At 39.5% G+C, this 25876-nt stretch overlaps 1 protein-coding gene across 8 annotated transcripts in view; it reads right to left on the bottom strand.

Moving 5' to 3' along the window:
* The window catches only part of tmcc1a (transmembrane and coiled-coil domain family 1a), a 52558-nt gene extending 26909 nt beyond the window's left edge, over positions 1-25649 (bottom strand). The window contains exons 1-5 of one of the 8 annotated variants that reach the window (XM_006796421.2): positions 25635-25649; positions 19112-19204; positions 18063-18144; positions 9414-9507; positions 6117-7479 (exon numbers count right to left, since the gene is read on the bottom strand). In XM_006796421.2, the coding sequence (XP_006796484.1) occupies positions 6117-6791 (675 nt within the window). In that variant the 5' untranslated portion in view covers positions 6792-7479; positions 9414-9507; positions 18063-18144; positions 19112-19204; positions 25635-25649. Of the gene's footprint in view, positions 1-6116; positions 7480-9413; positions 9508-14804; positions 18028-18062; positions 18145-19111; positions 19354-25634 lie in introns of those variants that run through there. The other 7 variants (XM_087834451.1, XM_087834452.1, XM_087834453.1 and 4 more) reach the window with 7 other exon arrangements.
* Between the last annotated feature and the right edge of the window lie 227 nt (positions 25650-25876).

Here is a 25876-nt window from a genome sequence, read left to right as displayed (position 1 = left end):
CAAAGCTTCTGGTGGTCTGGCTGGGTACAAATCCACAAGCCAGCTGGGCTGTTCTGTGTGGAGTTTCCATGTTCTCCCTGTTCCCGGTTCTCTCTGGGTACTCCGGATTCCTGCCATAGCCCAAAGACATGTATGTTAAGTAAACTGGTGTAACTGCGAGTGCTAATAATTGTCTATCTGTGTGTGTTGGTCCTATGATATAGTGGTGATCTGACCAGGGTGTACCCCACCTTTCACCCCGTGACAGCTGGGATAGGCTTCAGCCCCCCAGCGACCTTCAACTGGCTAAAATGGATGGATAGGATGAGACTGAGAAAGACAGACAAGACAACACTGTCATATCATGTTAGGAAAACATTTATCAACAAGCTCACAGTGTCCCTGCCAGCCTGAGAAAATGTTGTCACTAAGGCAAAAGAGCTGCATATATTCTGAGATTCAGGTTTAGCTTTCAGTCAAATTGTTACTGATAATTACAACAGGATCAAAATTTTTGTATTAAATTCAAAACAAATGTAAAATAGACTCAATTTAATATAATAAGCTAATTTAAACCATTTAATAACTAAATAACTTACCAAAAAAAAAAGTACATCCTATCTTACGATACAGCTATAACAAGACACACATTTGAGTGCATTTTCAGTTTGAATCAGCAAATTATAAAACTGATTTGTGGCTTTTCTACAGAGCACAGCATGCCAAAATAAAAACATAAACAACAGAAGACAAAGGATGAACAGGAACACAGGTGTGCAGGTGGAGACGTGGCTTAAGGGAAAGAGAAGGGGTCACCTACCCGACCTCTTTCCTTTACAGTATTTCCCGACAGCCCACTTTTGGATCGGATGCGGATAGTGAGCATTCGCAGACAGGCCCTGGAGGAGATTATGATCTCCCAAGATAAAGACTGCTTCATCTCTCTCAGATACAAAACTCTTAGTGTGAGAGAAGTAGCCTTAAGGTTTGGCTGGTGTTTTTATTTCTTCTCAGTAGCTCATATCATACCAGAGTCTACTTGGCTGTCCCTCACCAGTTCCTGTCCAAAATGAGTCAGCCTTCCTGAAGCTGAGCATTTCGCACCCTGTAGCCGTTCACGTTCTATATCTTTTTACTCCTACACTATCACTTTGTCTCTCTTTGAATAGGATGTAGACCAGATTATACTCTATCACTCTGGGTTCTAGTCTTTCTAAAAGTGACACCGTGCATCTGTCTGCCCGAAGCATTTGCGCATGTACATGCTGACATTTCTTAGCATATGAGCATCTGACAGCCTTATAACATGGTGTTAAGAACAAATGGTATGGGTGTAATCAGTCAATCAATTAATCAGCAGTTAATTGTAATTATAGCTCACAGGCTGAGCACCACCTGCAGAACAGCAGGCTTTTAATGGACCTGCTGCTGATTTCCAACACAAGCCTTCTACTCAGTTTAACAGCACTGGCATCAGGGGAGAGATACATTAAACCCATAGTCAGTTTTAGAGCACAGCCAACAGAGTGTTATTGTAAGTGAGTCATAAATGCTCCCTAATAAACAACATTTACCAATAATTACGTTCCTCTGTAACGGCGCCAGTCGACTTCATGCTACCAATCTCACCACTGGAGAATGAGTTACTGTTTAACAAGAGCGAAGACAAAGTGCAAACACTGATCACACTGATGGGCTGAATTGCTTAACAGGGAATGAAGGATCAAAAGAAAATCAGTTTACTATAAAGGCTGCTGGTATCAAAGAAGTGAGCAAACAATGCTTTATACTTAATCATGAACTGCTTCTGCACATGATAACAGAGTCAGTTTGTTCATTTTGACTGCTCTTCTGAACAAAACTCAAAGAATCCCCAGTTTCTGGCATATTATCAAATAGCAGGAAGATAAAGAAAGGAAGAGAGATGGAAAAATGGTAATGCATGACACAAGTTCAGCTGTGAATGGATCTGTAGCATGGAGACAGGAAGACACATGGTTTTAGTGACTAAACAAGCCAAGTGTGTTTAAGCTTACCTTGGAGTACTGTCTACGAAGACTGAAGCGCTGCACCATCCTGACTGCCTGAGTGACGGACCCACAGCTGGATCCCCTGTTCTACTCCTCTCTGCTGATATCCTACCAAAGTACACACCGCCTCACATAGTACACTCCACACTCACGCCAAAGGCACACATGCTACCATCCTCTCCAAAGATCCATATGCACACACATTTGTAGTCCACACCGCTTTAGTCATCTACTATGCAAACACAAGTGGGGAGGGGGGTGAAAAAAAGGGAGGGAGAGCAAAAGGAGATAATAACAGCTCAGCCGTGTTGCCCTCTACTCATATTCACAGTGATCCCCTGAGCAACTCTCTTTCTCTCACAAGATACAGTCACTCAGATAAAATACTCACACCACATGGCTGTCCATACACAAAGGATTTTCAATAAATACACACACACACACTCAGAGAATCTGGAACGCAGATGAAATGAGGTCTTACGTTCACACATGCACACAACCCTCCACATCCTCTTCTGAACACAGGAGTGATTCACACACAGCTCTCACTCATCTAGGACAAGGCAAGGTTGCCTCCTGCTTCCTGTCAGTAGGCTGAAGGGTGGGGTGGAGCGAAGGTGGTGGCAGAGGATGAGAGGAAGGAGGGGGAGATTGGAGAGGAGGAGGAGGAGAAGGAGAAGGAGGAGGGACCAGCTGACTATCTGTATTAACTCTCTCCAGGGACAGAGGAGGGGGACAGGGAGGGAAAGACAGAGGAATAATGAGGGGTGATGGGGGGGGGGAGTTCAGAAAGGGAGAAAGCAAGAAAGAAAAAAGAAGTGCGACGATCAATGAAGAAAAATTGATCGTTCACCGAACATCCATCATTCTTGATGCAACACTCAACCTCCACTAGCAGCAGACCTCACACACCTCCAAGGTCAACCACGCTGTTACTATGACAACCTAAGCAGGGCGTAGTCCCAAGAAAGCAAGTTTCAGGGTAACCACGGCGACCGCTCGATAACCTTAATTGCAATGCTGTGTTGTAGTGTGGAGACATGACTATGATGGTAGTTAAGAGAAGAGCCAGACAGGTTATAACCTCTGCCAAGGTCAAGCAGCAGAACTCAGAAAGGTTGATGGTCGTCCATCATAGCAGCAAGACTAATGGAGCACAGATGACTGTCTCTCAGCCTTGCTCTGTCACTCAAGGTGAGGTCATTCATGCAGGAATGAAGTATACTTGGTTTTACAGATGAAGAAAGAGGAGAGGGCTTTACTAAATTTAGCTCACACATTATAGCCTGCCGCTTAATGGGGATATCAAGGCCCACTGGTCTAGACTTACTCCCCACCACTGGCTTAAAAGCCAGATAGCCAGATGTCCTTCTGTCTATGACACATTGATGCTTTTTCTTGGCATGGCTTACTTCATTAACCAACAGGATCAGTCTGGTCTACAACAAACATGAGCTCATAAAGCAAACACTCCCAACACATGAACCAAGCCCAGTGCTGCTCACAGCAGGAAGGCTGATCTAACAGCGCCCTCTAGTGGTAATGAGAAACAACTGGAGTCAGGAACACCAAAGGTGGTTAAAATCAGAACTCAAGGTCAACTTTTACAAGCAAATTAGGAAGATAAAAGCACTTCCATTAAGAAACATCAGCTAAATGGCTGAAAACAAGCCAATAAAGGAAAAGAAAAATGAATATCAATGGCTTACACATTGTGGGGTCTGCAGTTTTTTGTTTCTTTTTGCACCACAAAAAAGCAACAAAACAAAGCAATGAGCAATGTCAATGTAATTAACATACAAGTTAGGGGATGAGATTTCGTGGTCATTGAACATCGCCTTTTTTGTGGAATAGAAAAGTGAAAAAGATTTAAGTTTAAGAAACAGACACTGCAGAAATGTCACACCAGTCTACCCTTAATGATCCAGTTACAGAGCAATCAAAAATATTGCAAATCTGTTACACAAGTTTTACTTAATAGGTGAATTTTGAAGCTGGTAACTACTGAATTGCAGCAATTATTAGTCTTCCTTTCCTCATGCAATCCTGAAAAAAGCCACACCTTACAGTACTTTTGTGAATGAACTTAAAGACAGCACAGTAATAAGGTTGGAAAGTGATTTAACTTTTGGTTATTGCTTAGCAATCCAGGTGGCAACCTAATGAAGTTATTTAAGACAGAAAGTAGAAAGCTGTCTTGACCTTTTGTCATGTACATTCAGTGAAAAGGAATAACAAAGTCTAGTAGTCTTTATTCCTATAGGTTTATCTGAAGTTATTATATTGCTGTAAAACAAAGAGGCAAACAGGTCATAAAATAGTCCCATTTTAGGGGATACTTAATCTGCATCACATAAAATTACTTTCAGATAAACTTTGGGAAAGTATGTATACAAAGAACAAAGACTGGATTATGACCTTTATTACTTCAAGTGGATGCATGATAGAAAATTATTTTTTACAATTAAATTAAATTAAATTAAAACAAGCTACACTCTAGTTGTGTTCATATGGGCATGTGTCTATTGTTAATCCTGAGTCTATATTTCAACACTGACTACACCAGCGGTGGAGAACCTGCTTTTCTGGAGCTCATGCAGCTCTTTTGCCCATCTCTTCTGGCTCACTTTGGTTTCGATTTTTTTTAAACTGATAAATATGAACATGGAAATTAATTGGATTTTTTTTTTCAACATTTGAACTTTTATTCATCATTTAAGTGACTGCAAAAATGTGCAGCCAAACCAATTTTAAAGACACACTTAATATGTCTGTGGCCTGATTGTCTTATTCTTTTAACTTTGATGACCCTCAATTGTCATGGCTGTCATAGATTTATATACAATTAAATAACTTCAGTAACCTCAAGTCAGCTTACATATGAACTCCAAACAATACGTGGACAGATTTATTCGCTTTCACTGCCTCTGTGTTGGCTTACTGGAGTGCTTGCTCTGTGGCTGGAATTTAGTCAAAATTAAAACTGGACGTGGCTTTTTTTTCTTATCAAAGATGGACTGAAGGGCAGACCCATATGGAAAAGAAATAGTAAAAACTTATATGATTTACTCATGAAAGTGGCCACTTTCTCATTACTTTCATATATTGTTTTAGTAAGTATCCAAAACATACATGTTTTCACTCTTGTATGCTTTTCATACAAGTTTCACAGAAGACAGATACAAACTTTATAAGATTTATATATATATTTTCCATATGGGGAGATATAGCAATTTTATCAAATTTTGGCCCAAAATTAAATTTTAATCTAAGCTTGTGTATAGATACTCCCACTCTACATGGTCAAATGCTCCACATCCAGGGAGAGGACATACTCAGAGGTCTCAGTGAGAGGAGAATATAGTACATCGAATAAACGATGGATATTAAAATACGAGTGGTAGGATTCACAGTGGCCATAATATCTTTATAGTCACTCTTCTTTAAAGGTTGACTCTTTGCTAAAAAATACATGATATTGTTCAGTTTTGTTGGTAATAAATAAGTAAATAAATAAAAGTACATAATAAGTAAACGTTTTTTGATGCTTTAGTTCTGTATTTTTACACATGCAACACAACATATGTTATTATATTATTAAATTAAAAATGCATGCATGCAACAGCCCACTGCAGAGTGATCCCATGTGGTAAAAGATTTCAATTATTTATTCCTATTACTAAGGTTGATGGGCTCATTTATATTTAATAGGCTGCCACCTTTATTATAATATGTCAAAAGTTGCTTAAAAATGTCTCTCTTGATAGTAAAGTTAGCCAGACCTTGGAGTACACCGTTATATATACACTCTACACGTGTGTACATGTGTTTTGCTAGCAAGCTAGATATATGGCCTTGAATAATAGCTCAATTTTACTAGAACAATAGTCAGCATTGGGAAAATCCAACAGCAGTAATGAATCAGAGCAGGCCCATCTCAGAGCGTTCACTGTTGAACAGCAGGAAAATTTACATTAGCAGCAAAATGAACCTCAGCTTTTGTTTGACAGTTCACTGACAAATGAGGTCTGACACCACTGAATAGAAAAAAAGAGGCACATCGATAAACTTGTGTAGTGATTATGATTAATGGCTCCTGTCACCTACCCTGTCTGTCTCTTCTGTGGACTGGTAACCTGATGACAACAATGCATCGCCGCTGGAATATCCTGGGGCAGGGCTGCTGGGTGTGGTATCGGTGGTGGAGGAGGAGCGTGGGCGGCTAATATGCTGCTGTGGATCATGGGTGTAGCGGCGTTGCGGGGCTTGAGGGCTACCTTTCAGAAGAGGATCACGATCTCCACTCCCAGATCCCGACCCAGAACCCTTACTTCGCCGGCTCTGCAGGCTGGTCCCACGCCTCATCATGCCTGCAGCGGCTGAGCCCTGGCCAGCTGCAGAAGGAACCATAGGAGCAGAGAAGATGTCAGAATCAGGACAACAAGACCCTGAGGCATCATCGGGGGCACAAGGGGAAGTGCCACATGCTGACACCACAGAGGAAGATGAGGAGGATGATGAGGAAGTGATGGTGGAGCGAGAGAGGGAGAGACGTTTACGCTGCTGTTGGAACAGCTGCTTCAAACCCTGGCCAAGAACCCCCATGCTCGCCCTGGCGTTTTGGCTCATCTTAATCAAGGAAGGGTGATCTGACTCGGAAAAGGCCCTCTTCAAACCTGAGCCTTGTGACCCCCTTGTCACAGAACCTGAACTGGGTCCCACCCCCTCTGGCTCCATTTGACTTTTGTCTCCCTGCTGCATATCGTCCTGCTGACTCTTCATGAATAGCAGGGAGAATCTGTCCAATCAAACAACCTGCGAATGCCTCCCTTCCTCTCTGTTAGGCATGCAGATGGTCAGACTAGATCACTGACTGAGGGGGAGAAGACTAGAAAACAGCAGAGATCAGCAGAGGACAATGGAAGTGGTGATTGGACTGTGATGGGAGGGTTGGATCAGCTCATTGGCGGTCAGAGGGATCCAAAAGGGAGCATGCATCTTTGACTCAGGAACAAGTGGTCATTCTGGTCTAACAGAGAGAAAGGAGATGGATTATGAGTGGATGAAAAGTTACCTAGATCCAGGTGCAAACCCTAACTTTCACATACACAACATTTGCATCTTAACATTTTTGTTCCAGTGTTTGATAATAATTGATATTATTTCAATGTCGATATGACATTATCAATTATTGGGTAGGAATAAAGTAATTTAAGCTGGATCTTGGTAAACTAGCACAAGTACAATAACACAAAAGAGGCAAAAAGATGAAAAATAGAGAATAAATAAATGTGCATGTTAAGATTATAAATAGCCTGGATGGGATGCAATCAGAATAGTAAAAAAAAGGAGTAGATGAAAAGACGAGTGAGAGAAGGGGAAAAAAGATGATGACTAACACCAGAAGAAGAAAAACCCACCTACCATCAGCCAAACTGTCATTCTAATGTGACTCACTCGTCTGGGTTACCTAAGAGGAAGATGGACAGATGGAAAAAGACCAAAGATTGAATCATTTCTAAGATTCAGAACTTCAATCATCAGTTGTTGACCTTATAAGAAATATCAGCACCGCTTCCTGATTCCAATCCACTACCGTGAATATGTACGTTCCACTGAACAGAAGACACAAACACATGCAAACACTGTATGTTTGCATGTGTTTGTGTGCTTCTCAAGCAAGTAATTTCAAATCCCCAAAGGCATTCTCTTCTTGCCCTGAGGAAGTATCGAGGGATAAGGATTTCCTCAGCAGAAACAACATATAGAGTAGTGTCACAGAGTGCATGATATCCTGCGCCGTCTGACACAATACAAGCCATTGGCAAAACTAACAGAGAAGACACCTGCTAAAATAGAAGGAGTCTACCTGAGCAACCTTATTGGTTGATCAGTGATCACCTCATAGATGGGGAGGCAGCCTGAGTCTCCCTGCAGCATGAAAAGCTGCTCCCATTAAGGACAGCAAAACAAGCAAGTCTAGAACATTCAAAACCCTGGGGAGGCACAGCTATATACCCAAACTATATCATTCCTTTAGCTGCACTGCCCGCCCATAAAGAATAACGCAAGGTTTATCAGACAGGCACACACATTCACTCACACACATCTCACAACAGACAGAAGGGGGTGGAGGATGAAGCTACATGCAAGTGTCATATCAGTTCTTGCAACAGCTACACTGTCACTGCCAAAATAAGATGCATTCATGCACGTAAAAACATTCCATTCAATTCAGCAAGGTAAAACGCATGCACACAGATGCTTTTACTTTCTCTGCCTAAATCTTATCTCTTAGCTCGACTGACAGATTCAGGCCAGAGGGTTCTAATATCATTAATTTGGAGGCTATGAGTTGATATAGGATGGTGCCAATCAGTTAAGTGCAACTGTTGCCTGCCAGAGAGAGAGAGAGAAAGTGAGAGTGAGAGAGTGTGAGTGTGAGTGTGGTGTTAAGCAGGTTTATTTTAGTCACCTGAGTGCTGGCTGCTGGCTGTACTCATAATATTGTTGTGCTAACTATGGTCTTTAAATTTAGTACTTACAATTTTTACACTGGCACGCATTCCATAGTACATAATAATATCAAAAGATTGCAATATCCAATCCTGCCGGGAATAATTAACTTTACACCTCTTATTAAATTAAAAAATATAAATATTTGATCATAGAATTCAGTTCTTAACAAACAACTTTCTTCAGCTGATCTCATGTGGATACAGTCTTCCCATGATGAGACTAAATATGAGACTGAATAAAGACGCATGATGACGTGCTCGAAATATGTTGTTTTCTATGCAACCAAGCTTACCACCTGAGCTGTTTCTCACAGAAGGTGACAAGTTATGCATAAGCTGTACACCGTACTCAATAATACATGCATATTTGAAGACAGATTCGCGCATGCATCGTCCGCTGGCACAGTGAGCGACAAGGAAGTGTGAATCACTGATGATGAAGCATTACATTTCTTTCAGAACTTGCGAGTAAAGGCATAAAAGTTAATCCCATCCTGAAGCTGAAGCTGAAGTCTTGTTTCAACCCCGGTACCCATCCATCCATCCATCCATATTAATAAATCCCCTTCTTCATCCCCAGGCTGATCCCAACTGCAGGATTGGGTGTTTTCTTGATTGCCTGCGGTTTCATAATCACACCAAATCCTCTTTGAGGAGTCTTTAGAGGACAACGCTTTATTGTCAGACTTGATGCGTATGCTTGCATCTTTGTTCAGTTTTAGCAAGCCTTGCCAATCTACCTTTAAGAAGAGAGAACATACGAACACCAGATGGATCTTTAAAAGCAGCTGTGTTCTTCTGACATAAGCTACTTCATTTCATGACTGTATACTGACCAGGATACTGCAAAAAATTGTTTGTGAAAATATGTATTTTGATTACTCACCACATAATAATGATTATCAGTGATTAACAGCGTCAGTGACAACCAGGGACAGCAGCCTGTGTGAGTCAGCATGTTGCTCAGAGATTCTGCGACGCTGCCAAAGGTAAATCACAAATCACCACATGAACAATGGCCTCTCTGGAACTCTGTCACCCTCACTCAGTCCCTCACATAAATACACACACACATTCTTGTTCACAGCACTGTGTCTCACACCAGTCCACTGAGCTGCCATTTGTCCTCTTCTCATTTGCCAGCTTAACTGGAGAAATGGAGGAAAAAGCTCGGCTCAACCTGACTCAGTTTAAGAAATGAAAGATATTGTGATAAACACATAAAAAACTATAATCTTCTATTGAAGTTTCTCTTTCTCTCTGTTCAGTTGCTCTGCTTGGCAATATATTGCATACTGTGCTGTAAATGTTCATTTAAGCTCTGGATAGAAAACAGCTACAGAATCATTCAGACAAAATGACTTTATAACACAGATTCACCACCAGTTTGCGAAAAATGATACCCATTATTGTTATTATTACACAAAAATATTATTTAAAAAGGGCTGGAGCTCAAGAGCGATAACATTGAGAGCTACAGAAAGTTAAATGATAAAACAGACAATCTGCAAATATGCAAAATGTGAGAAAAATGTTTTTTTTCAACAGCTCCATAATTGAAATATCGACATTTAATGAGGACTTTGCCATTAAATTTTGTTCCTAAACAGGACATTGTGCATGAAGAACCCAAAGCAGAGGTCAATCTGGCTTGCATTCACTGACACTGAAGCAGCCATGTTGTTGTTCATTGCTGAACATACAGTTGGTGGACTCAAAATATGGCTATAGCTTAAACAAGCAAATGCAGTGTTTCCAGAAGAGTCTGAGAGCTGGCGTGGAATAGACCGCTCTTTGTTCGCTCTGAGCTCACACATACAGGCCCATTGCTGCTCTTTGTGCTGTGCCTCTTTCACTGACAGACACACATCAATAAGAGTGGAATTAGGCCAGAGAGTTCGCTTGGTGTTTGTGTTTGCGTGCGTGGACAAATATGTGCGTGCATGCTTGCATCAGACAGAGACAGAGAAGGAAGACAACGGGAAAAAAAAAGATAGCAAGGATTATACTGGGTACAAGTGGATGTATCTACATGTGTGTTTGTGTGTGATGCATTTGACCGATGGAAAATGGACCATATCTCATTCAACAGCTGTATAATGTCAGCATAGCCAGGAAACAGGAACAATCGTTATTCTATTCATGTGTGCGTGTGTGCGTGCATATGTGTGTGGTTGGGTGGCAGAGAATAGCACAGTTGTGTCAGCTGTGACAGTGAAGGAGATGACTTCAGCACACTCCACAAAGTGTGATAAGAGAGACAACTCTTTGTATCAACACAGAGAGAGAGTGTAAGCGAGAAAAGAGAGACAGAGGGTTACGCAGTCAGTGGAACGGGCCCGAGTGGATCAAAGGGATCCGTGGCGTGTTTCGTCTGGTCGTGTCAGGTTCAACCCAGGTGCTCAGTACAATGTGTCTAAATGAGAAGGTGTACAGCAGGTAGTTCTATTAAAAAGGCAGACACAACGCCCAATTGTGCAAGATGAAACCCTCGGGAGGCTCTGGTGCCAAAGTTGTTCTCAGCTTTCCAGGAACAGGACAAACTGGAAGATGTGCAATCATCTGTTACTGCTGTTACTATCTGTTTACTTAATGACACAAGAGGCTGTCACTGGACAATGGTACCTTGTATCTGAATTAATGGTCATAAAGCAGCTTCAGGCGACTGTTGTTGTGATATGGCGCTGCATAAATAAAATTGGACTTTACACACTACTCACAAATATGTAATGAATGCTAAAAAAAATAAGCAAAATCGAGTGTACTTCATAATCTACCTTAATACCTCCAATATAGCAGTTTTTATATCTTCTAAAGACAAAACCCTCTGTTACCAAACTGACTCTTATTAAAAATAAATGAAAAGAAAATGAAATGTTAAAAGAAAACCTCCAACACGTGCATTCGCACACACACACACACACACAACGGGAACAAGACAAACAGCAGGTGGTATTCGGGTAATAGTCGAGCATGTAACAGGTTGTGAGGCGGAAAGCTACAAATAAAAAGAACAGCAAAGAACAGGGGAGCCATTATGTTGGTCTTTTGTGACTGTACAGGGCCATAAATACCATTATATCTCTGAGGTATAGCTTGCACAACCACGCTAGCCAATGAACAAATCTAGGCAGCAAAGCAGTGATGTGGAAGAAAATTGAAGATGAGCAGTGAGTCATGATCAGGTTGCTGGTTTAACATTATGCTGGATGATGTCATAGGTTTACTGAGGAAGCCTTGTTTAAGGGACACCTCTGCATCTGTGTTCAACACCACAACAAGTGCCTGAATGAATTATTTACAGCACCCATGGCACTGATAGTCACACTGATATTTACTACAACACCGGTGTGTCCAACCAGTATAGGTACTGAGGATCTCATTCTCTTGCTGTTTACTAATAAGACAGATGTTGTCATAAGACGGTTTCCAATCTATGTAAAATATTTCAAGCCCTATAATATGGCCTTCACTTTCTAACCTGATAGGTGTTTAACAGTAGTAATACATTCAACTTGGCCAACATGTCTCGTATTTCCTCAGCTCTGGCAGGTCGTCATCAGCTGTCAACAGGCTGGAAACCACCTACACATGACCTGAAATCTCATACCAGAGGCTGTGTTAAAGGCGCACACCCATAAGGAATGGTAAGGGGAATGCATGTCAGGATCAATGCACACTTTGTGCAGCTGAAAAGCTAAATCTGCCAGGTCATCAGTGTGTAGGGCATCTCACTACAGCTGAGAGCAATTTTATGCATTCAGAAACCATTTGCGTTATTACACATCTTAAGGCAAATCTCTGGCCCCGGGTAACCAGACACCCTTTAGGCCACTAGAGGTGTTATTGGGGATCAGCATATATAAGCCATGGCTTTGAATCTTTTACTCTGACCATGGCATCAGGCTCCGCGCGTAGGCTGTGGGTCAACAATATTAAGTTTACACTGCAGGAGGAGACTTAAGCTGAAAGATGAAAGCCCTCCTAACCTTCAAAACTTAACACGAAGGCTTGTAATGATTGCCATCTAAATTCAAGAAGATGTAAACAAACTAAGATGAAGAGAAGGGGGGAAAACATCCATATTTTATTTATTAACACTTATTTAACCATGAACTGAACCTCTTGAGATTAGGTGTGTGTCCAGACCAAGATAGGCCATATTGGACATACTGACTTGTCTTATGTTGTTCAACTTCAAACATGAGCATCAGAATGCGTAAGAAAGGTGATTTAAGTGACTTTGAACGCAGCCTGGATGTACCCGATAGGTTGGTTTGAGCATTTCAGAAACTCCCTCATAACCATTTCTAGAGTTTATAGAGAATGATCGTTAAAAAAAATCCGGTGAGTGACAGTTCTCTGAGAAAAAAAATGATCAGACTGCTTTAAACAATGGTTCACCAAAATGCCTGGTCTGATGACTCTTGATTTCTGCTGTGACATTCACATGGTAGGGTAAAAATCTGATGTAAACAACATTAAACCAGGCATCAGTCCTGGCTTTTATCAGTGGTATCATTTTTTGACATACTTTGGGCCCCTTAATGCCAATCTAGCATTGCTGAAGCACCACTACCTGAGTATAGCTGCTAAAAATGTCTATCTATGTATAACCAGCGTACCAATCTTTTCATGGCTGTTTTCAGCAGAATAACTTGCCATGTCTCAAAGCTCAAATCATCTCAAACTGGTTTTGTGCACATGACAATGAGTTTGCTGTACGTGAATGGCTATCCCAGTCACAGATTTCAGTCCAGCAGAGAACCTATGGGATGTGGTGGAAGTGGAGATTTACATCACGGATGTGCATCTGACAAATCCGCAGCAACTGGAGAGGCTATCATGTCAACATAAAGCAAAATTTCTAATGAATGTTTACAGAAATTTGTTGAATCTATGCCACAAAAAACGTTCCACCACTTGTGCTCAGGAGGAGGATACTGTTACGGGAAAAGAAACGTAAAGACACCTTTCGATATGTCCACTGAATTTGTTTAAATGTGGACAGCTAAAACCTTATACTAGCTTAAGATTAACTTTATCAAAAAGGGACTGTAACATATCACCATGGGGTTTATTAGCTAAGTTGGGACAGGGACAAGTTGATTGGTATCTAACAACTGCTTTAAGAGAAATTTAGAAAATAAATAAGTTATCCTTTAACATTAAAACAAGGACCTCAGACACGTTTTAAAGTGCAACCTCTTGTGATTCCACGTGACCTCTGGCTCTTTTCTCCCTCTGCCTTCAAACAGGAAGGGTTCAGAGGGAAACAGGCAGCTTGTTGCCACTAGAAACCACAGCCTTTATAAAGGAATTTCACCTTCACTCTGGAAGTGTGGGAGTCAGTCCCACTGGGAAGAACAAACTCAGTCCATCCACAGTTACAGCATTATTTTTGAACATGAACCCCTGGTAGCATCAGAGACTTACTGTAAAAATGTTTTATCTACATTAAGCTGCATATGATACCTCTGCTGCTCTGTGGGCTTTCAAACAGCAGACGGAGGCGGAAGAGGGTGAGAGTGGGTGAGTGTGGGTCTATGAGACAGAGAGGGAAAAAAAACATAGTGTTTCTTATCTGAGACTAACTTTGTATTTAGAAAAGGCTCAACCTGTTGTTGAGAGAAGAGAGCCAAATCACTGCGCAAATGATGCTGAGAGTGTTTAGACTCCAAGGGGCTGAAAAAAGGGGATTATGTGAATCCTTTTGAATCCCTTACTAATCATTTTTGATGCATCTGTTTAGAAAAAGGGACAAAGAGACTTAAAGCTGTGCAACACAACGCTACAAAGCCAACATTAGATGATGGGGCATCTGTTGTTATGTTAGTTATCCTTTGGCAACGACACTGACTAGGGGTACATAAACCCAATATAATTTTTTTTAGAAGAGCATTAGTGTTTTAACACAGGCCATCATGCAAATAGATATAATGGTGATGATCTTAACCAGCAGCGCGATGAATGAGTACAGCTTTATTGATTACTTGATTAAACACTTAGTCAGTCTAAATCACTTTTTACTACAAATAAAATATATTGTTGGTGATTTTAGACAAAAGATGACATATCAAGAAATCACTATCGTGGCATGGATCAACTGATAAATTTTTAAAAAAGTATAATTTTAATCAGGTTTAATCAAGGAACAATAGAGTTGTTAGTTGCAGCCCTGGCATACATCCTTTTCCCTCTTGCAATACACACTTCTGTCCTGCTGCCCTCACCAGCTGAATGACACAGGTTCAGCAACAAAGGCATGATTGCTCACCATTTCCCTGCTTGCCGATGGTACTATACACATTTCTAATTGAATGATTATGTTTGAAGTGTGTCACTATTTCTGCACAGCATATTCATCTGCAACAGAGAGCAACAATTAATAATCAGACACCAATTCTTTTTCTGTGCTCAGTTAATTGTAAATGTTGCCAAATATTCTAGAACACATAAGCACCCATTCATAACTCATCTGTGTAACTTGTTGTGACAAATGAAATTTGAATTTGAATGTTGGCATTGCGTAACTACATAAGTGCTATATGTACAATATATACAGTTACTTATGAGCTGCTAGATACAACCTTAGCACAGGGCTAACGCTGTACTCATACATGTAGGGTCAATTTACGGACTTATGTATTTGATTTGGGACAAAAAATGAGAACACCCAAAATAAAAGTAGCATATTCAATCAAGCACTGTAGCATTTTTTTTAATTACAGCATGTAAAATTTTCACATAAAAAATATCTACAAACAATGATAAAGATATTATGTTTTGTTGACTTGTGTCATTTATCCAAAAACTTCCACTTAAATTGAACGTGTCATTTCATTGTGTTCCCTTGTCAGTGGCATCAGACATTTTTACTTGTGTATGATGCCATTACAACAATGTTTAACATGATCATAAAGTTATTTCATGTATGACTGTTTTGACCACAAATAACACCAGGATGCGCCAACATAACATTAACTACATTAGCCGATGGGTTGTTATGAACAGATGAGTCATATAATAGTAGCACTGAGCTACAATCGTGAAGTTAGTCACACTTTTACTATTAACTATTTTTACACATTGGAAACAACCCGGAAACTGTAAAACACAGACTTAAAAATATTTTTTCTACAAAGGATGTACAGTACTGTGGAAGACTTGAGCCACCACTCTTCTTTTTTTTTTTTACTTTACTTCCAAAAAGGCAGACTCTTTAAAGTGCAAAAAAAAAGCAAATTTTTAAAGTGGTCTTGAGCAACAGTTCTCCAGGATTTCTGACAGCTGTTTAGAGTTTTTCTTTGGACATTGGCTGCTTTTTACTAATTTTCAGTCCAGTCTTCATACCTGAATGACTTTGTTTTTGTTTGTTAAGCTACTTGACACTAATCTGTGAATCATTTACACATTAAAAAAGCACTTAACTCATAAGCCACACCAGTGTTGTGCCTACACATAACAGACAACTTAAAAAAAGAGCCAAAATTGTATCTTTGAGAATTTTGTTAGGAGCTTGTTGTAAAAACACCAATTGTGTTCTTGTTTTTTCAGTTGCATCTACTAACAATGCCAAGATTATTCCAAACAGCTATTAGCTTAAAACTTACACATATTTCTGCATTTTGTGTGCCATGTCCCTAAAACACTTGAGGAAACTGGATAAGTGGAGGACAAAAAGACAGATTTTTAGGCCCAAACTATCTACAGCAGATAAACAGTATCTGAAAATCGCATCCTTAAGAAATAAGAAAAAAAATCCAGAAAAGACTTGACACAGGACCTGGGAGATACATCTGGTCCTTCAGTTGATCCATCAACTGATGACCAATGGCTCATCAGAAAGGGTCAGTGGGAGGGTGGCTGTCAAGAGGCCATTCTTAAGGAAGAGAAGCAGGGAGAAAAGGCTAGGGCATGCCAGATTACACAACACCTGGGCTGAAAATCAGTGGCAACAGGTCTTATGGAGAGATGAATCCAAATTTTTAATTTTCTTTTAAAATGTCATTGTTATTATAGACATTCATGAGAGAGGGTTAGCTGCCAATCAACCATCTGTAAACATGGTGGAGTCTCTGCCATGGTTTGGGACTCCATTTCAGTCAGTGGTGCTGGAGATTTTGTTAAAATTGATGATACTATGAATACAGAAAAGTGTTGTACGGTGCAATGCCATATGGAAAGCATCTCATTAGCAACAGAATTATTTATCAGCATGACAATGATATCAAACACACTGCCAATGGAGTAAACACATACCTGGCTTAAAAAAAAAACACACACACACACACACATAATGAAAACTTCAGTCATGGATTGGCCTCCCACAAGCCCAGACCTTAACATTATTGAAGCATTGTGAAATAGCCGTGACAGAGATTAGAATAAAAGGCAGCCAACATCCAAAGAGCTTTGAATGCCATCCAAGAAGGCTGGAGAACTAGTCCTGAAGACTACCATTAAAATATGCTTTTTTGGTCTTTTATTAGTAAAGGCATTTAAAACACAAGATGTTTTAAACACTTGTGGAGATACTTCACTCTACAACAAAAATCACACGATGTCTTTTGTTATCTTTTTGACTGAGCAATCCTTAGCAGAAGAACAGTCACAGCAATACTGAAACTAGAAACAAATGACACTGAAATAAGGGACAGTTGTGGATGTATTACTGTCATGTAGAACAATAACTAAAATATAACAGGAAGTTATTTTAGTTATTGATCTTGCTAAGTTATCGATCGCATCCAATTTGAGTTAGAACCATATACATTCAAGGAAACTTTTTTTTAAATGACGGGACGTTACACACCAGTGTATCAACACCAAAAGCAAGACAGCAAAAAAGCCTCTTATTTTTTCTATCAGAAAAATCTCTTCTTTACAGCACTCATGCATAACTCATTTACAACAATCCGATTCATTTTATCTTTCTGATCCAGCGTCTGCAGCTTTGCTGTAGGAAATGCAGCCTTCCTGCATGCATAGCCAATTAATAAACCCCTGTGACAGCCAGACAAGAATAAAGCAGCCTGTGTTAATCTTGTGACCTGATCTAGTATAGGCACATCTACACCACATCCTAAGCTGAGGTGTTACACTAAACTGTGCTAAGATCAGAGGAGGCAGGATTTACATCTATAGAAGGCAAGGAGCTGTATTGTGTAAGCATTATAAAAAATAAACACAAAGACACACGCACTCACACATAAACAAAAAAGCAATACAAACATGTTAAACTCATAAAATAACTCTAAATTCTAAGCTCCCAACAGGGAAGGCGCAATGTGAGTGAAGCAGGAACAGGAGGAGGAGGAGGGCAACGTCATCGTGGTGGTCTGACCATCCGAGTGAGACATGAATGGCTGTGTTAGCAGTGCCCTGAAGGGGCAGCCAAGCTCTCAGCCATTTAGCAGAGTAAGCTGAACAGATAGTGGGATACATCATGTCACACCAAACCGTTCCAACCCTCTACATCCCTGCAGAGACAGATTCACCTATCAGTATAAATGAGAAATGTTTGAAAACAAACCTGTCAGTCCATTATAATGACACCGGAGTGGTCTTCCTTCACTGCAGAGGAGATGAGGACCTGCTACATCAGCCCCACGGGTCTTCAACAAAGAACACAAAAAGTGAGATGGAAACTGTAATCCTCTAAACGCTTCCTTGGCACATCACTGCTTCTCCCTGCCTGAGTATACGCCTGTGCAGTGCGTGTGTATGGGGGTCTCTGTCTGTCTCCTAGACACTGATAATAATAGGCTGCGGGGGGGGGGGGGAATGCACCTCTGCAAAGAATACTAGGCTTCAGACTTAATGAGTCTACAGATATCCATCCTTATCAGACCATGAAACGTCTTTAGGACATCAGTCTGCATTAGAGAAAAGGTGACTGAAATTTGATCAAGTGAGAGGTCCTGGCTAATATCTCAAGGCACAGAGGTGCATTAATATGACAGCTGGATAATAAATTAAAAGTTAATTAACTGGAATTAAGATCCTACCATCAACTTTACGAGCAATAAAGCAAAAGATACGATGTTACCATAATGGCAGGTGGAAATTTTTAACTCTGTTACGCTGCTTATTTCCTGCTACACAAGACAAACCTACTGTACAAAACTACAGTATCCCACATATTTAATTATATTCTTATTGACTGCCTCCCTTCAAAAAACAAAACAAAAACAAATAACACTCACATACAAACACTAATGAAGAAATCACGGAGATGAAATATATAGCGATCATTACGAAAGATAAGTCGAAAAATTCCGAGTTGAGCAACATTTAACGCAGAGACAAAGTTTGTTGCGTAAATAAGTAAAAATAAGCTTCTAAAATCGTTCAAATATTAGTTCAGTGTCGGTGTACGGTGTAGTGCTGTCAGTAAGCGACAGCAGTGTGTTAACGGACTCAGGTTGACAGTCCCGTTAGTGTGTCCTTACACAGAGCTGGTAATACGAGGCAATTTCCGCACCGACACTCTTACGGAGACCAAAAACGCATCACAGACACGCACAAACTGACCGTAAAACAACCCCAAAAAACTCGACTAAAAATATATTTCACACTTACATGGGTGGTCGCAAACTGTTGGAGCTGACGTTCAACGAGCAACACCCCTACTCCGAGTGCCCTCCACCCCTCGGCGCGCCCGCCCTCTCCCGGCTGACGTCATGGCGTAATACGTAACCCAGCGGGAAAGAAAACAGAAAACTGTGTTAGTAAAGATGACTCACTCGCATGTTTGAAAACTGACACATTATATTGTTACAAAAAGCTTGTGGGAACAAGTCCATTAGAGCCCCGTGTTTTGCTACAAGCAAGCGAAACGCCACTCTTGGTTGTTGTTTTCTTGTTACTCAAAAGCGTCATCTACAGCACACTTAGGGTTACAAGGTTATTATAGCTAACAAAAGCTAGATCTGAAACAAAGTTACCCCAAAAAGTAGGTGTAGTGAAATATGCATATCACTGTCTGACAGGAGTGAGAACTATACCATGTTGTTGCAGTCCTGTGGTTCATTCAGTGATTAACAGCGCATCTTAAACCAGGGTATTCATGATGACTCATTCTGAGTTATTATGAGTTGGAAAATATGTCTGTTAAATTGAGTACGGGAAGCTGCAAAAACAAAAACATTTCTTTCTATGAAGATAATTCAATGTAAATAGCTCATATCATATGTATCATTACTGTTCTGTTCGTGACTTACAAGGTGCTTGTGTGGGATGGCAACAGTAGCTGTTATGAGGCTCTGCAAAGACACATAAGAACCACAGAGAAAATACCGTACACACATCTCCCTACTTTGCAAGACACCTACATCCTCCGAGGTGTAGGTGTACACTCATACCAGTCAGCGCACAAACTGTTTGAACATTCCTCTCAAAGATACAGGTCTACAGAGATACAAACCACAAGAATAATGGTAAGTACATACCTCAAAGCTATTACCACACTGAACCCAGGATTGAACTCACCCACTTTATAGACAGGCCATGCAATTGTGCAGGTTTATATTTAGCACTATGATTTATTTATTAGCTCTAGCCCATGCAATACACTCTTTTATGTAATTCTACAATTGCCTATGCTTGTGGTGCATCTGTGAGGCCGTTTCAGGCAATGCACCGTAACTTCACTGTAATCTGTACATCATGCAGTGACAATAAAGTAATTTTGTATTATCTTAGTTTGTCTTTCAGATAAGTGTAATAAAATGACAGCAATAAAATACTGAAAATAGAGTAATGTTTTCACAGTCATATTAAAAACAAGAACAAGTTCCCGATGAGCACTTGTTAAGGTAGCAAATGAGCTTCGTATAGTGTCTAAGGGCACACTCATTCTGTACTTTTCTCTCTAGATCTCAGTGCAGCATTCTATACCGCTGACCACAATATGTTACGCCAAAGATTAGAATGAACTGTAAGCATTACAGGTATTGTGCTGCAGTGGTTTGAATCATATATGTCTAATAGACTCCAGTTTGGTCATGGGGACTCTTCTTCACACACAAAGGTTTATTATGGAGTTCCACAGGGTTTTGTACAAGGACCAATTCTATTTACATTATACATGTTTTCCTTAGGCAGTATCATTCGAAAGTACAACATACTTAAACTGGCATAATGGGTCTAGGTGACCTCTGATTAAAAATCTTAGAAACATGGTGTCTAACCAGATACTTACTCTGAATGGCATTGCCTTTGGCCTCCAGTATTCCTCAACACTGTGAGGAATCTTGAAACCATTTTTGACCAGGGTATGACCATCAGTGTCTTTATTAAACAAATATGACTGCTTTCTTGTATTTGTGCAATATCTCTAAAATTAGAAATATCCTGTCTCAAAGTGATGCTTAAAAACTAGTTCATGCATTTATTGCTTCCAGTCTATTACTATTGTAACCCATTACTGTCAGGCTGTCATAAAAACTCCCTGAAAGCCTTCAGTTGATCAAAAATGCTCAAGCGGAAGTACTGACAGCCCATCAAGTACCACAACATGGGAAACCCCCATGATAAACAGCTGGAGGCTTTCCATGATGGACCTAGTGTCTTCTTCGCTGACTTATTTTCACCACTTTCCATTTAATCTTTGTTATTATTCATTTCTGGCTTACTTCCACAGTGTGTCAGAGTTTGTCCTTCTCACTGTCGCCAATATCTTGTTCATAGGGGTTATTTGACTGTTGGGGATTTTCAGTAAACCACTGACACACTAAAGTAAACCACTGAAACACTAAAGCCATGGTGATTACTTTGTGAAAGCAAAAATTAGACTGTGCTATACATAGTCATAAATTAGGGAGAAAAAAATATATTTTCTTAGCTAAAATAACAAAACTTTGAATATTTTGCTTTCTTCACTCATCTGCTGGATTGTTCACTGAGGAGCAATGTGTTGACCCCTAGGCACTTGAGCACTAGGGGTCTCTGTTTTCTTCAAGAATGTGCAGATCTATGTCATGCAGCTGCTGTTTAGGTCATATGAACAACGTCTGGGCCTAGTGGGCCCTGGCCTATAAACCTCCCAGCACCTGCAGACTGTCTCTGATTATCTGAGGGGAGAGTCCTGCTCTTTTAGCCTTCATTACAGCATGTGTTTTACTTTTTCTGGCTTTTCATTTACACTGCAAAATGCACATCATTACTTCCATTTTTCATAGTTGGTAACTCTCCCACTTTCTTCTTGCTGTCTTTGAAGTGAGCTGTGACAGGAACAAAAACAGAACTGGTGATCTTGTAAACAAGGTTATTGCTATTAATAAGAAATTAGCAGTGCTAACATTTCTTTAAGTATGTCATTGGTTTATCCCAAAACAATTTGTTGTGTCATTTTCTCCTATTCACGTGGGACTCTGTATTTGTTATCCCCACTTGTCATTCAAATTCATCACTGACGGTATCAGTAGAGCAACTTGTAAAGTGTTGTGTTTGTAAAGCCTTTATTTGTAAAGTATACAGACTGACTAAAACTTATTTGCACATTTGTCAGACTTACATGTTTATCAAATTAATATCAAATAAATGTTAAAACTAGACAAACATAAACCCAAAGTGGCTATTGTTTTCTTTACCTAATATTATGATCTCCTAACACCTATTGATGATCCAAAAAACTGAAGTGTGAAGTGAATTAAACTGTGACAAATATGCAAAAAACGAAGAAATCAGAAAGGGAATAAATACTTTATCATTGCACTAAATATGGGACAGGCTATTACTCTCGTTATTACTATGACATAAACTGTGGGTGAACTAAATGTACAGTAGTGCATTTTTTCATGTCACGCCTGCGGGCCTCACAAAACATTTCCAAATGGCTGTCATTGGTTCACAGGATGCACTTTGAGGACCCATGGTCTAGTGAAATAGCAGCATTATGGTGGCTTTAATTAAGATTGGCTGAGAAAGTATGAATGGGGAGAAATGAATAGCTCTTTTTTACTGAGAATCCCTATTGAGATGTCCTCGATAATGACTACTTCTCTTTATCCCTAATAGTGGCTTTCATTGAGAACACTGCTGAGTGTGACTTAACCTTTATAACTGACAGACACAAAGGCTGTTAACCTTTGCCAGTTATCTATCAATGACCACTAACCATTCTCAAGTCTCCTTTTTTTTAGCACTTCCATGATCAACAGAATAACATCTTTATTCTGCGAATCTTACCATTCACATGCCAGCAGACTGAACCTATAAATCTGACAAATGAAATTTCATAAGGTCTTGTTCCAGAGCAAAAGCAAATTCACATAAAACCTGTTTCAACATGACTTCAATCTTTCAGTTCTCACCAGCTTGGAGGACAGCATGATGTGCTGCTAGAAGCATTTCATTTCTGGATAATAAGTGTGAGGTTTCTGTCTCATGGCCTTGGTAGCTATGGAAACTTAATACTGTATCACCAACATTATTGTTAAAAAATATTCTTTTAATTTGTGGCTTTGATTTTAGACCTAATAGGTGTTGAATATACTGTAATCATGGCATTTAGTAAATGTACAGCAGCCACTTTTATGAGTTTTAAACTATTAAATGTATGATGTAAGGGTAAACTCTAAAGGCAGCTATCATATGCAAAGTATGTGCAGTATATTTACATTTGATATCTATTCTTCTATTTATAATAAACTGTGAATGTCCCTTGATCATCATCTTTCAATACATCTTCAATCAGTGTTTCTGCACATTTCATATATTCCGACAGATCCTTCATTCAGTTACAGAAACAATGTTCATGTTTGAAGCACAGTCATTGATTAACTGTTGGTTTATGGTCCTTTTCGATGCTGGTAGTTTTTCCACTAGATGGCAATGTTGAAGCAGATATGCTGGTGACAGCCGCTAATGTCTTAGAGCTAATCTTTCCGTGCTGTATTTTCCTTGCTGTTAAGCTATTTTAGATTAAAGAAAAACTCATCTTCAGTATTGAGCTGTAAGCAGTTGCAGGTGATGATACAACCTGCATGACCAGCTCAAAAATTAATTGAAGAAAGATTCCTGGTGGCATTTTGCCTAGTCAGAGTGGAAGGAAGAGGAATAAGGAGCCAGTAGGTATGAGGCTCTTTTCCCTTCTCATTTTTGGAGTATTTTATAGTTTTAAATTTAAAAAAATTACTTTGTAATTTAAAAAAAATATTGCTGTTGCACCACATCTTTTTTGCCATAAGATATAGGTACAAGCTTCAGTCTGCTGGCAACTTTTAACTAATTCTAGAAAGAGATCTCATCACATCGGCTTTTTGAATGCATTATTCTTTACTTACTTTACCATTTCAGCCTGTTGTCGATTCACACCAACAATAAGCAAGTGAATTTAAAAAAGAACTTAAATAGTTGTTTCATTTTGCAAATGGTGAATCACACTTTTAATTTGTAGGGGAACATTAACCATTTGAGTCTTTTGGACAATATATCATATGTATATTGTTTGTATGATTCACCTGATGGATTTAGATTCCATCTTTGAATGTCACCGAATAGTTTGTCACTCAAGTCAACATGGAGGAATATATAAAAAGAAAAAAAATCCTTTGGTGGAGGGATAAAATTGATCTGATTTAATGTGGCATAAATGAAAACAGAGCAGAGGAAAATGAAACATAAGACAGCTGTCGTGTTTTCTCTTTTTGTATGTGGCTTTGTGTGTGCAATGTCAGATTAAAATATAAATACAACACAATGAATACATCATGTAGTAATGGTCTGTGTCAAACACCATGCAGACTGTCTCAGATAAAACAAGAATCTGTATCCATCTTTGGTGTTGGAGATGTTATTTAATCAGGCAGCAGATTAATATCAGTGAGTTGCACTTCACTTCCACTTCAGATCAGACTCTGCTGGAAGTCTGAATTCATTCATCAAATTTTCTAATTTTTGCTACTTTTCAGATGATCCAGGAGTTTGCGTTACAGGTCATGCTGGAGAAATGGCTACAGTGCAGATATCCAGACAGGGTTTGACCTCCATCATCCTCATGTTGGCCTCAAAGTGACCTTTTGAAATGTAAATTAACGTATAGCTTTATGGCTCCAGCCATCCATCCAAAATCAGTGCTTGATCTGAGACATTTCTTCTGTCTCTGTCAGCAGGTTGTCGTGTGTAGGTCAGACTAAAATATCAGTCATCCCCCATTGGACGGACTGCCATTAAATTTAGCACATTGATTTTCGTGTAAGTATGTATTTATGGCTAATAAGGCACCACCATTAGATTAAAACAACAACCAAACAACTTAAAGGGTAATAAGTTCAAAGTAGTGTTGATAATAAATTTGACCAAAGGCCCAAATGTATGGAGGGCCAGGAGTGACAAAATAAATGAATGAAATACTCCATTAAATAATTAATAATGAATGAATAATATTCATTCAATATTAAAATTGGAATTACTTAAATGAATATTTCAATAATTAAATGCCTATTCATTTCATTTAAAACATTTAATAAATTATGCATTTCAAATTTTATTTAATTAAGGACACAATTAAGTAATTATATATTTAATTATTTAAATGGGGGCTAATGCACATCAGTGTAACTCCAGAGACCTTTCTGCACAGACAGAGATTATTCTGCAAGGCATTACTCGCACCCTATGGAGGACTATAAGAGCCACATGCATCAAAATAAAGAATTCTGTGCTTGAATAATAAATTTTACAATAAATTATGCATTTGTAAATTCATTTACAAGTACATTTTTAAAATCATTTATGAAAACATTTCTAGATTAAGTCTTGGTGCATGCTCAATCCTCCAGGTAGGTAATTCCCAAAAGGTTGATTCTATTCATCTGGACGTCGCATTTTCAATGGGAGAAACGTTTTCTCACTCATCCAAGTGACTTCTTCAGTCTTAGCTGACTGCAGGTTTCACCAATATTATAAACAGTACATTTGCACAATGCAGCTGTTCAGTGAAAAGGTGAGACAAATTTTTACCATCGGTAAAAGATCCGACAGAGACTTACAATGCTTATAGATGACAATACTCTTAAAAAGTTGTTTAAATTCGCTGAGAAGGCTCGTCTAGCACAGCATGAGAAGTCTAAGACCAGGGAACAAAGGAAGTTTGACTTACTTGTTGTGCGTCAGAAACCACAGCAAAATACAAAGAGTGTCCTCATTGGCCAGAAGTAAGAAGGATGCCACACCGAGGATGTGGACAAGTGGGTGAAAGATTGGTCTGACAGACAACTCACCCAAGCAGAGAAAAACACAACACATGCTCGCAAAAAAGTTGAACTTTGCTGTGACGCTGAGACAAGTCCTGCTAGTGGAACTGATCACAGCCACAGAAATAGCAATTCGAAATAACAACAT

This window comes from Neolamprologus brichardi, chromosome 20, assembly GCF_056152115.1.
Source record: "Neolamprologus brichardi isolate AB-2024 chromosome 20, ASM5615211v1, whole genome shotgun sequence".
In the NCBI taxonomy this organism is placed as follows: Eukaryota; Metazoa; Chordata; class Actinopteri; order Cichliformes; family Cichlidae; genus Neolamprologus; species Neolamprologus brichardi.
Note: the sequence above shows the minus strand (reverse complement) of the source record. Positions and strands in the feature narration are given on the sequence as shown.